The sequence below is a fragment of the Notolepis coatsorum genome, assembly GCF_963971535.1.
Source record: "Notolepis coatsorum genome assembly, chromosome: 20".
NCBI lineage: Eukaryota > Metazoa > Chordata > Actinopteri > Aulopiformes > Paralepididae > Notolepis > Notolepis coatsorum.
The window spans coordinates 8,355,024-8,368,287 of record NC_140184.1 but is presented as its reverse complement, the minus strand read 5'-3'; the positions used below and the strand labels follow the sequence as shown (position 1 = coordinate 8,368,287).

General features: G+C 41.8%; 1 protein-coding gene across 1 annotated transcript in view; it reads left to right on the top strand.

Moving 5' to 3' along the window:
* Positions 1–212: 212 nt before the first annotated feature.
* The window catches only part of LOC311247160 (uncharacterized protein), a 37,227-nt gene continuing 24,175 nt past the window's right edge, over positions 213–13,264 (top strand). The window contains exons 1-6 of the mRNA XM_084337488.1: positions 213–378; positions 1,914–2,104; positions 5,744–5,908; positions 9,255–9,393; positions 9,576–10,602; positions 10,980–11,124. Coding sequence (XP_084193614.1) covers positions 229–378; positions 1,914–2,104; positions 5,744–5,908; positions 9,255–9,393; positions 9,576–10,602; positions 10,980–11,124 — 1,817 coding nt within the window. The 5' untranslated portion in view covers positions 213–228. The remainder of the gene's footprint in view (positions 379–1,913; positions 2,105–5,743; positions 5,909–9,254; positions 9,394–9,575; positions 10,603–10,979; positions 11,125–13,264) is intronic.

The following is a 13,264-nucleotide window of genomic DNA, read 5'->3' as shown; positions in this document are numbered from 1 at the left end:
TCATGGATATCTTGAGAACTCCATGTGAAAACTCTGTGAATATCTGTTACTTATGATCATGAATAACTGCATACTTGCCAGCTGCATGACTTAGTAGAATGCACCTCGGTTTCACTAGTGATGGATGGACTGTATGGTAAATGACGTCATGTTTCCTTGTAGTAGGTTATATAAGGTTGGTGTTTATAAGGGGGCACAGTGCACTCGTACATGTTGCTTCAGAGGATCATGTCTCCTGTCACACTGTCGCTGCTGCTGCTGCTGCTGCTGCTGCTGGTTTCAAGTGTGGCTGGCTGGTCCAGCAGAAACACATACAGGTACTATGGTGGATCCACAACCTTTACCCCTAAAGGCATGAGTTCAGACGGGACATACGAGGTGAGTTTAAGTTTCCATATATAGCTTAAAAAAACGTTAAGCTCATTTTGTTTTGTCTTGTTTTTCTCCCATTGTAGAGATTTGGCACCTCTTTTCAGACAGTTGAACACTGTCATAAGCTTTGAATGAAATACCATGAAATAATAGTTTATTATTGAGAATATATTATTATTATATTTTGATTGGATAAGCTATACTCCAGTATATCAGTATAAATAGGGTATTTATTGGATTTGCTAAATCTTCTGGTATACATAATACAAGATCACCATATAATATACATAATTCAAGATCACCATATAATATACATAATTCAAGATCACCATATAATATACATAATTCAAGATCACCATATAATATAAACACACCCTGCCCTTCCCTGACCCTATGGTCTCTCCTACTCATCCTCCCAGTCCCACTCCCGAGTCCCACCCCAGCAAGCTACAACTGTCCACAGCTGACAGTTATATATATATATATATATATATATATATATATATATATATATATATATATATATATATATATATATATATATATATATATATATATATATTTATTCAAATGATTAATCCTGCACTGCACTGTCTTGGTCCTGTGTCTGTTGTTTTGAGCCACAGACCTTCAAAGACATGGAGCTGGTTTTCTTAACGATGCTAGCAGAACTACTTCACTACTTCAAGAATTGCATTCCAAGTTTAATTTAGAAGCGGAGGTCCATCTACTGGCTCACCTCACCAATGGTTCCATAAATCTGGGAGATTATGCCCTTTTTATCTACGTTATGTCAAGAGATGGCAAAGTATCAACTGGGGTAGTTGGAGGCTTATTGGGAAAGGACTTATTGTTTCTTAACAGGATTCCTCACTTGTAAATATTGAAAGAAGAGGGCACGTTCATTTTAGGCAATCATGGTTAAAGCCATGTGACCTTCCACACAATCACACACACACACACACACACACACACACACACACACACACACACACACACACACACACACACACACACACACACACACACACACACACACACACACACACACACACAGACACGCACACACACACACACACACACACACACACACACACACACACACACACACACACACACACACACACACACACACACACACACACACACAAGGATATACATTCTAAAATATGTATATACAAAGCCCATTCATTGATAATATAGGCCACACACACACACACACACACACACACACACACACACACACACACACACACACACACACACACACACACACACACACACACACACACACACACACACACACACACACACACACACACACACACACACACACACACACACACACACACACACACACACACAGTTGTCATTTCACATGTCATTTGCTCTCAATTACAGGTTGAGTCAATTACCGTGACCGGAAGTGACTTTAGCAAATTCTTCATAAAATTATTATTTGAGAAAAAAATGCATTTTCCTCAAAACAAATCCTAAAATCGGAATACTACATTTTTGTTTTTACGCCGACTTCTTTACAGGTGGAGCTTCGCAGCAAGCGGACACAGTTTTTCTGTCTCACGGAGGGCTTCACTTGTTCCAGTGGAGACTGCGGGACCCAGATCAGCCACACCCGTGTGACTATTTCTGCTAATTCCTATCAACGCATGTGGTGCCATCAGGAGCAGGTCATGAAGAGAAGCCTGAGCAGTAACCTACCCTTCGAGATGAGGTGAGGAAATAGAATAGAATAGATAGAATATAAGTACTTTTAGGTAGATTAAAAATCACAAATAAGAATACAAATACAGTCAAGGATATACATTCTAAAATATGTATGACCATTCATTGATAATATAGGCCACATTTGATTTATGTTATAACGTGAGCCAGCTCTATTTTGTACCTGTACTATTTTAAATGTTAATAAAATCTTGACTACTTTTATCTTGCAGTTCAAGTTCAAGTTTTGTTTTATTTGCCACATATAAGGTATACATGCACATTATAGTGAACTGCTTGGTTCTGTATGAGCCTCCTGAAATTGTACTATTAGGTGTATTGCAATGGCCCGTGGGTGAAGTAGTTCTGCTAGCATCGTTAAGAAAACCAGCTCCATGTCTTTGAAGGTCTGTGGCGTTTCGGGAGGCGCTCTGAACTGCAGGAACATTGGGATCCAAGTCAAAGTGGACCTCCCCCTGGACAGCTGTTCCTTAGTGAGGCCTCCAGGCTGTGCATGTTCCACTTTCAGCACGTCCTCTGGAATTGTGAACTGCATGAGACCTAAACGTTCACAAGTGGAGCCTGACAGTAGAGGGTGCTGGCTAGTCTTCACAATTTCAAATGAGAGTTTGTACATTTGGCCTCTCACTGTGCCTCTCATGTATTAAACTAAAAGTGAATAGTTGACTCTGTAATTTTGTAACAGTAGCTAACGTTAGCTCACGGAGGTCCTAGACTAGACCTGTGTTTACATGGGTGCGGGAGGGGCTGGAGGAGGAGGAGGAGGAGGAGCAGACGCCGCAGTTCCGTGTGTCTGAGACAGAACTCAGCAAGTGAGATCTCCGCTAAGAATTGGATCATGTTTTTTCGATCGGTTTTGACGATCTGCGAAAAGAAAGCATTATCACCGATCACCGATCGCATATTTATACTGATTATCGGCCGATAACGATCGGTGGCCGATCGATCGGGGCATCCCTAATGAAAACTTCAATAAACAACATTTTGGAAAAAAAAACATTGATGAGAAACTGCTTCAAGAATCATTGTGAAATTGTGGGCGGCTGGGTGGCTTGTCAACGCAAGAGACACCGGGTTCGACTCCGGCTGTCTGCGTTGCCTCCGGCTTGGGCCGGCCGTCATACTAACTCAATTGGCAGAGTCAGCGGGTGGAAGTCGATGGGTGGTAATCTGGACGTTGTGGACAGCGACTCCAACAGGTTGGTCTGGAATGCCTGCACAGCAGAGACAGGAAATGGCGGGGGTAGTGTGAGCCTCCCACACGTTACACCTCGCCAATGAGAGTCCACGCTGGCAGGTGAAAAGATGTGACAGGCTGCCTCCTCGTGTATCGGAGGGGACACGTTATGCACGGCTTCTATCCTCCCTACAACCGGCCAGTGGGGGGAATATGCGAGCAACGTTCAAGACAGGGGAGGGGAGAATTGGCACAGTGGAATTGGGATGGGAGAAAAATAGAAAAAGAAGTTAAGAAGGTTTCAAAATCGTTGGGCATTATAAAAAGGGTTAAAAACCATTTAAAAAAGACCACATTACTACAGTTTAATTTATCCTCACATCTCTTACTGCAATATAATTTGGGCCAACACTTACCCTTCTTAATTACAAGCAATTCACAGATCTCAGAAATCCATTGTAAGAATTGCAACCAACTCTTCTTATTTAGCCCCAACCAAACCATTATTTAAACAACTGCAACTACTCACAATTGATGAGGTCAACAAGTTATTATGTATAAAGTAATTGGTTTTCCTTAATCTTTACCTATTTTCTTTCAAAGTTATTTTGAGTATAAAAAATCGAACAGAAACATGTTCCACTTTAAATACATTTAAAAGCAAGCTTAAAAAATAACTACAGATCCTGTAGTCTTTAGTATCCTTGTGTAGGCTATATGTGAATAGTCTTTTTTTAAATGTTCTTCTATTTTTTCAACATTGTAATTGGTAATTGTTGTATAAGGTTTTATTTGAGATGTTCCGATACAATTTTTTCCTTCCCGATCCGATTCCGACCCAGTGATGTGTTGCTCATGGGACGAGATTGCACTCCGTGCAGCCAAAGATTTCAGGAATGCGCTGCACTCGCCAACTCGCTATAAGTACCCACCTGGGCTACTTTGCATATCAATAACGCCGGTCGTCAGGTGTGTTAAATACGTTCTCAGATACATTCACACCTAACTTGTGAATGATATGTGTTACATTCCATTCGTAGAGGCAATTAGGCACGGTCTTTAGTCTGTGCTCAAGCGAGGGGACATTTATGCGCATGCGCGGGAGCGCGCGTGCATGTGGCGTCATTAGCGTGTGCGTGCAATCAGAGTTGATGTCAGGAACGCACCGCTGCCGATACCTAAGCTTTGGGTATCGGCCGATACCAATACTGATCCGATACCAGTGCATACATTTAAATTATTGCTGGATTATGAATAGCCCCAACTTTAGCCAAGGTAACGTTACAGCTAAAACGAGCTTTTCAGCTAGCTATTCAGCGAATGCTAATCACACCAGCAAGCGAACACATCAGAGCTCCCCGTCACACCACTGTCGGGACGATGGCATTTAAAGGGGAACTATCTTATAAATGGCCTTTTTGAGTGTTTAGCATTGTTTCCTAGCTATGTGAACTTATATTAATATGATCTATGTCTCAAAATTCTCATATTGGCGCATTCTTCCAATTCTCCTCTCACAATATTCACCCTCACTGAACTGAGTCATTTGAAAATGTGCCCTATATGTGATGTCATAAAGACACTGCTGCATGTTAATGTTCAGCCGGGGCCGTATAGCGCAGTGGTTTAGGAGCCCAGGCTCAAAACAGCTCGAGATCTTGAGGTAGAAAAATGCTGTTTTTGAGGACTTGATTAGAAATACAAAACAATGAATAAAAAAAAAATATATATTACAGAGGTGTTCCATAGACTCACAGGAATTGTGTAAAAGTGCCCAAATAGTGAAAGAAATAGTAAAATAGTTCCCCTTTAAGAAAGTATCTGCTGTTAAAAAGACAAACAGCATTGACACTTTAATTCACGGTCGATTACAAACACGTTTGTTTTATAATGCTCGCTCTCAGCAGGAGGATACTGCACGTGTTGTTGATAAATTATGTCATATGGTATCGGAGCATAGATTTGACGCATACTCGCTGATACCGATACCAGCATTTTAGGCTGTATCGGAGGCATTTCCGATACTGGTATCGGTATCGGAACAACTCTAGTTTTATTGTATGTATCTGTGTGTATGAGAGAGGGATATGCGCATGTGTGATTGCGCATAATGTGTGGGGGGAGGAGGGGATTTTCTGTGTAGCTATTCTTTAAGAGGGGGGGTCGCGTATAAGCCCTTGGGCTTTATGACCTTTCCTGCACATTTTAACTGTTTACTTCTTTTTATTCCAGAATGTATGTTTGTAAATGCAAATAACAATAATAAACAATAAATAAACTAAATAATACCGAGGATGGAACATAAGAGGAGAGAAACCTGAGATGATGAGAAATACTAATGAGAAATACAACTAATAAAGAAACTTGAACTTGAGATGATGAGAAATATGATAAATTCAAATGCTCTTTCGAATGACCAGATTTTGTGATACAAATAATTTTGTTGAATAGAAATCGCAGATTCCACAATACCTACAATGGCCGAGGATACTGGATTGGAAACATCTATGGTTCATATTCTCCTTGGGGAACAACAACATATGTGGACCTGGGAACCCGATCTGATACTGGTGAATCCAACAGATCGCCCATCATGACTACTGCTCCTATGATCCGGTAATTATACATTTTTTGTTTTGTTAGTGACCATTTGTTTTGGACTATTTTGGTGGCCTGACAGTGAACCAGGTTCACTAAGATTTTATGCAAAATTTTGTTTTTGGGGGCCCTATTTTGTGAAACTATGGTGGGGGGATTCCAAACCCTTTAAGGTGGGCATGCATTTAACATTTAAATGCATCAATCTGGTGCACTTTAAAAGGAAAAGAGGCTAGATCCGTGAAAAAAACGTATATATTTTTCTCACAAATTCAAATCAAACATCTCAAGTTGACCCCAGCAATGACAGAATATGATACTAAATAGGAAACACTGGGGCTCCCCTACATCAAGAAACTCCTGAAAACGTACAGGATTTACCGAATCTGCACTATAACTCCAAATTATATCTCCAAAATGCACATAAATGACAGATACTGCATTTTCCTTAAATTTCGGAATTTAAATGGAACTATTTAAGATAAAGTTAAAGTTAAATAAAGTTTGAAAATGCAACTACAGTAAGCTACTTATGTATTTCATTCAAGAAACGCCCACTTGCGGTCATAAGCAGTAGCCTATTGGTTAAATGTTTTAAGCTGATGATTTGTTACAGCCCTACAGGATATACAGTATACAGTGTATTGAGTGAATAAAACATTTACATTTTTTTTATAATATATTAAAAATATATATGATATGATATGATATGATATGATATTAGCATTTATAATGCGCCCCCCAGCCAATCGGTCCGGAGCGCAGCCCGGGGGAAAAAAAGAATACGAATAAATGGACAGGACAAAGAAACATGAAACCAGGCAGATGGACAGACAGAGAACATAAGAACACCTCAGACACACAACACAACAGCAAAGTAACTAGTGATCATCCAGAGCGAAAAGGTGGGTTTTAAGCAAGGCCTTGAATGTCTGTACGGTGTTGGCAGACTTGATCTTGAGGGGGAGCTTATTCCACAGTGTCGGCGCCATCACTGCAAAGGCCCGGAAACCCTTTGTCACAAGTTTGGCCCGCGGGACCCTCAGACACAGTTGGTCATTTGATCTGAGGGACCTGGAGCTGATGTGTTGGACCAAGAGTTCCTCAATGTAGGCCGGAGCGAGACCATTGAGGGCTTTGTATGTGAAAAGCAGAATTTTTTTTTATTGATTATCTTCCTCACTGGGAGCCAGTGGAGAGAGTCAAGGACTGGGGAGATGTGGTCCCTCATTCTGGTGCCTGAGACCAGCCTGGCAGCAGCATTTTGAATGCGCTGGAGGGGGAGGATGGTTTTGTCTGGGAGACCAGAGTAGAGGGAATTGCAGTAGTCCAGTCGTGAGAAAATGAGCATGGTGATGACTTTATGAAGGTCGCTGGGGGAGAGGAAGGACTTGATTTTTGAGATGATGCACATGTAACTGGTCTAAAGGCCACCCTCTGTGTCGTCGTCGTGTAGTGGAAGTGAAGACTCAGTTGTGGCAATTCAGTGTTTTATTTCCCCTGTTGAAACATCCCACAGGTACATGTCAACACTTGGCCAGCAGATGGCGTCAATAACTTGCATAATGCCCTGTCAGCATTCCAGATAGTCTCTTTGAATGATACATTGAAATATCACAATAATAATAAAATACACAATGAAATAATACAAATTAAATAATAAGACATCTCCAATTACCTGTTGAAACATCCCACAGGTACATGTCAACACTTGGCCAGCAGATGGCGTCAATAACTTGCATAATGCTACAGTGGGGGAGAAATGTCACGCTGTGAGAAACGAGGCCTAACACACATTGCTCAGACCATAACCACAAACTCAGTAAGCATGTGTCGTACAATAGTTCGCCAACACAGCTAAACCACATTACAAAAAGTGCAAAATTGTCCACATTAACACAGTTACCACTATATACAACTCCGGTTCATTGCCCGGCAACTTATTTACAATAGTGCGTTCTTTTAGACCTGATATATTTACAGACACTGAAAGCACGTCTTACCCCTGTCAGCATTCCAGATAGTCTGGCGCGAGAGGGGAAGTGCAAGGGGAAAAACGTCACTTCTGCAGGAAGTGACGACGGCTTCAAAATAAAAGACTATTAGAGTAAAAATAATAATAAACAATTAAAATAAAACGTTAGGGAGGGATCTTTGTGGAATACAACATTAGTATATTTTATATACCTGCTACACACAGTTGGAAGAAACAGGACTGTACTACTGATCTTACTTGTTTATGGAAATTGAGATCTGAGTCAAATAAGACCCCAAGGTTTCTCACATTGGGTTTCACCCAGGAGCAGAGGCTTCCCATGTTTCTGGAGCTCTGAGTGACTGAGGTGGGGGTGCCAAACAGAATGATCTCCCCCTTGCTCTCATTTAACTGCAGGTGGTTTTGTGACATCCACTCCTTTATATTGCCTAGGCAGGTCTTCAGGCGGTCTAGGCCGGTGGAGTCAGCTGTTGAGTCAGCATTATGGCATTTTAGGGGGCCCCCTGGTGACTTCGGGGGCCCTATGCAACCGCATTGTCCGCATATGGGAAGAAACGGGCCTGCGCACCAGTGTAACTACATACAAACATAACAATGCCTTACTGGCACAATCTTGTTGTAACTAAGAGATTAGCTGAAAACAGTGTTTTCGTGCCTTGATTTCTAGACATTACATACAACTTTATCTTGAGCATTTCCTGGTTGTTAAACAAGGTAGTTAAATACTTCACCTACAAACACAATACTGTGCTTTCAGGACAGTATTGTGTTTGTAGGTGAAGTATTTAACTACAATATTGATGTCATTTTCTAGTACTACTATTTTCTTTTTACATTTTATAAAACAGGCAGAGCTAAAACATGGGCTAGGTTTTTGTCAAGAACAAGAACAGACTGGCTGCTGGCAGCACAGGGTTCATTGAGTAGGACACCATGGCTCAATGATTAGCCTTCTGATAACCGGTGGTCATTTAGAAGTTTTAAAAAATACTTCCAGATAATAATTATTGCAGCTAATTGTTTTCACAGCTAATCCTAGTCTGAGACTACAAATCTGTAAGAGAGAGTAAGGCTGTTATTAGATTGGATGCCTTTTTTTTGCACTCAAACACGAGATGCGGCGGTGTACAAAGATAATTTAAAGTGCACGCAATGCGCGATACCACTGATTACCGTTGCTCCCTCAGCTAATGTTACATACTGTAAGTTACAAACATTACTACTCACAGGCACAGCCCTCCAGGTGTGGCTGTTCATATCTCGGTCATGGTAAGATCTGGTCGAAACTGCCAAAATGAGCTTCTCCTTCATTGGTTTGTTTTGCTGTCGATTCCTTTCTACTTGATTCAAATGTTTCCCACTTCACAGAGTAACACGGAACTGCCCAAGGAACTTCAATTTGACAGTTTTCGACCCTGATGGTGATCAGGTTAGATGCAGATTTGGATCCAAATATGGAAAGGAGTGCGGATTGTGCAGACAAACTAATGGTTTCTCTTTAGATAAGGTAAGATTTTGGGGTAGGTTTCCCAAATTCTCAAAGGTATTTAATTGTTTAAATTTTTTTATCACTAGTTGATGAAATTGGCACTGAAGTGCACTGGTAAGCACGCCCTTGTTAAAATGTATTGGTCTATATGATCTCCCTCGAAATCTGCCCAAATGGTGTCCTTCTGTTCTTTCGTTCAGAATTCCTGTTCCTTATCGTATTCCCACTCTCTTCATTATGGATACCATCCGTTTGAGCTGGTGGTGGAGGACTTCCCCAAAAAATACATCACTCTGTCCTACTCTGACGGGTCCTACACCGCAAAGGGTCCTCCTCTCGGGAAAGCAAGGCGCAAGCGCGCTGCCCCCATTCTGCCCCCGTTCTGGATTACTACAACTGCTACTACTGATGGAATCACTGCTATTATAACAACAGCACGCCCTACTACTACAACTGCTGTCCCTACTACACCTGCACAGCCTACTACACTTGCTAGGCTACCTACTACTACAACTGAAGCCCATACTACTACAACTGAAACCCCTACTACTACAACTGAAGCCCCTACTACTACTACAACTGAAGCCCCTACTACTACTACAACTGAAGCCCCTACTACTACTACTACTACTACTACTACAACTGAAGCCCCTACTACTACTACAACTGAAGCCCCTACTACTACTACAACTGAAGCCCCTACTACTACTACAACTGAAGCCCCTACTACTACTACAACTGAAGCCCCTACTACTACTACAACTGAAGCCCCTACTACTACTACAACTGAAGCCCCTACTACTACTACTACTACTACTACAACTGAAGCCCCTACTACTACAACTGAAGCCCCTACTACTACAACTGAAGCCCCTACTACTACAACTGAAGCCCCTACTACTACAACTGAAGCCCCTACTACAACTGAAGCCCCTACTACTACAACTGAAGCCCCTACTACAACTGAAGCCCCTACTACTACAACTGAAGCCCCTACTACAACTGAAGCCCCTACTACTACAACTGAAGCCCCTACTACTACAACTGAAGCCCCTACTACAACTGAAGCCCCTACTACTACAACTGAAGCAACCACTACTACAACTGAAGCCCGTACTACTACAACTGAAGTCCCTACTACTACAACTGAAGTCCCTATTACTACCGCCTTTTACCGTCCATCAATTGCTGCTTTAAGCAAGCTTCCTCTGCAGTTCACCATCTACGGTAAATTATTTACCCCTATTTACATTTCGGTAATGTTGTACAGAATGTCATTATTTGCCATTTGAGTATTGGAACGATATCCAAATTTGGTTTTGTAACATTTCTCACAAAGGCTGACCAAAAAGACTGAAAAGTAGTGACCATCGCTAAGATCCATGAGTTGATGTCATTCATGATTAAGTGCTACGCGGTTACTTTCTGCTTTTTCACATATTTTTTAAATGACTGAAAAGGTTCAGCATAGCAGCCTCGCCTTTTACCTGAAAATTCCAAATTCAAATACATTATATTATGAATACGCGTTTGAATTATTTGGTACAGCCCTACATTTCAGCATTCAGATATTTTTTATTCTCACGTGCTCTCTTGACCTTCAGTTGATTCGCACCACGCCCCATCATGTGTGGATGGCGACTACTTCCCTATCTTCCTGTCTCCGACGCCACTCAACGGAGTACATCTGCCTGCATACAACAATCGCACGCTCGAGATTAAAGTGAGAGGCAACGCACTATACGCCACGTAAGGACATTTTTACATTGAATTGTTTTCAAAGTCTACAATAGATTATTTTGTAGATTAGATTAGATTAGATTAAAATGTATTGCCATTATACAGCACAAGTACAGTACAATAAAAATACATTTGACAATCAACCAGAGTGAAAAGTGCAACAGCAATCTACAATGTGCGTGCAGGTGATTAAACTGGGTACAAAATGTACAAATTAGTACTACTGAGTGTAGTGCTGATCAGAGGTATGTACAGAGTTGTAGTATAATATGTAGAGTGATACAGGTATAAGGACAGTATGGTAGTAGTCATACTGACCAGCAGCGTAACTAGTAAGAGTAGCATATGTACAGATATAGAGCTAGTAAAGGACTATGTTCAGGTAAATACAGACAGATGAGGATAGGTATATATGTGGTGGGAATACATATATATCATATATATAGGTATATACAGCATTATAATACATGCTATCATACAGAGCTAAGGGTTATGTGCAGGTGTACAAGCAAGTATATAAATGGGTTATATTATGCAGGTATATTTAGACAAATATGGGTATATGTGGTAATATAAAGATATAAATTATATACTGTAGGAGAGTACTGGCCCCTGTAAATTCGAAACTGGCCCCTGTAAATGTCCTAACCCAACCCCCTCCAATGTACAGTAAATGTCCTAACCCAAAATACACAAGACCCTCTTCTTGGAACCAAGTAAGGTTTCGTCAATATTCCAATGTACAGTTTTGCTTGTACAGTTGTACAGTTTCCCCCCCCACCCCTCCTACCCAACATCCCGTCCCCCCACTCCACCACCTCCAATGTACACCCCTCACCCCCCCCCCACTCCACCTACCCAACCTCCTCCAATGTACAGTTTCTACGTCAAATGTATATACTCTCTTTTGTAGACTCTTTTTGTATCACAAACAGTACTGTATTTGTAAATCTGGTATGTCATAAATGTATAGATGTAGCAGTACTGTGTCTATCTGTATGTTGTGTATGTCATATATGTTATGATGAATTGAAAATGGGGGACCCTGATGTAAACAAGACGAAAGTCTTTCTCTGGTCTGCATCCCCTTAAAGGCCCACTTGCATGTTGTATTTTTGTTCAATAAACAATGTGACTAGGCCAACGGTTACTTTCATGAAGAGGGCGGAAAAAAGAAATTGACCCAGTTTTAGCGTTTTTATCAAACATTTTGTCAGCCCAACCACAACCACCACGCACGTGGATATTTTAATCCATGGTTCATAACGTGCACGTGTCATCTTAATGATGACGTCACACCAGGTATCAGGGCAGCGAGGGGTGCTGAGAATCACAGGCAGGTAGTGGCAGGAAGCAGAGCCTTCTTGTTACTAGTACTAGGCTAGCCGAGGAGCTAGTATCTGTTTCACCTAACACTATTGCTCCGTGATCATAGCCATTTATCTCTAAAGCTAACCACTATTTGTAAAAGCCACAACCACGTTACCATATTTGTAAATACTCATGTAAATCATTGTGTCGGTGTACATATTGTGTATATAACGTTAGTAGCTAAGTTAGCTAGCTAGCATTCCCGAAACTCCTAACATGCCCTGATTTAAAATGGTTCTCTCCTCTTTGTATACCTTTGTCCTCACAAACAAAGTATTCTGCCAGGGAACTTATGGACACGACAGTAGTAAGTTAGTAGTTATAAGGTGTTTGAGCTTGTAACGTTAACGATAAGTTCTGTTAATAGTGGTGACGCTCGGCGTCACTCATGCACTGTCCCCGCACGTGCACGCGCACTGAATAAAATACCACAATGTACCTTTATATCCCAATATTTGTCTGACCACACCCCTATCAGCTTCCCATATAAGCAGGGGTGGGGCCACCCCCTCGCCTCCTTCCCAAGCTTTCACCACAAGGCGAGATCAAGGGCTGCAGCGGCGTCGTTCTGTATCATAGTGGCTCCGCTCGCCGTCACTCATGCACAAGGGAGGCCGAGCGAGAGCCATAGGCCGACAAATATACCCCGCTGAGGCCCCCCACAACCATCAGATCAGGGAGGACCGAGCCCCCACGACCCCCCCTAATGGAGGGCACCCCCCCTATTGGAGGTCCCCGGGAGGGCGACGGACCCGACCGTGCGAAGAGGCACTCAAGC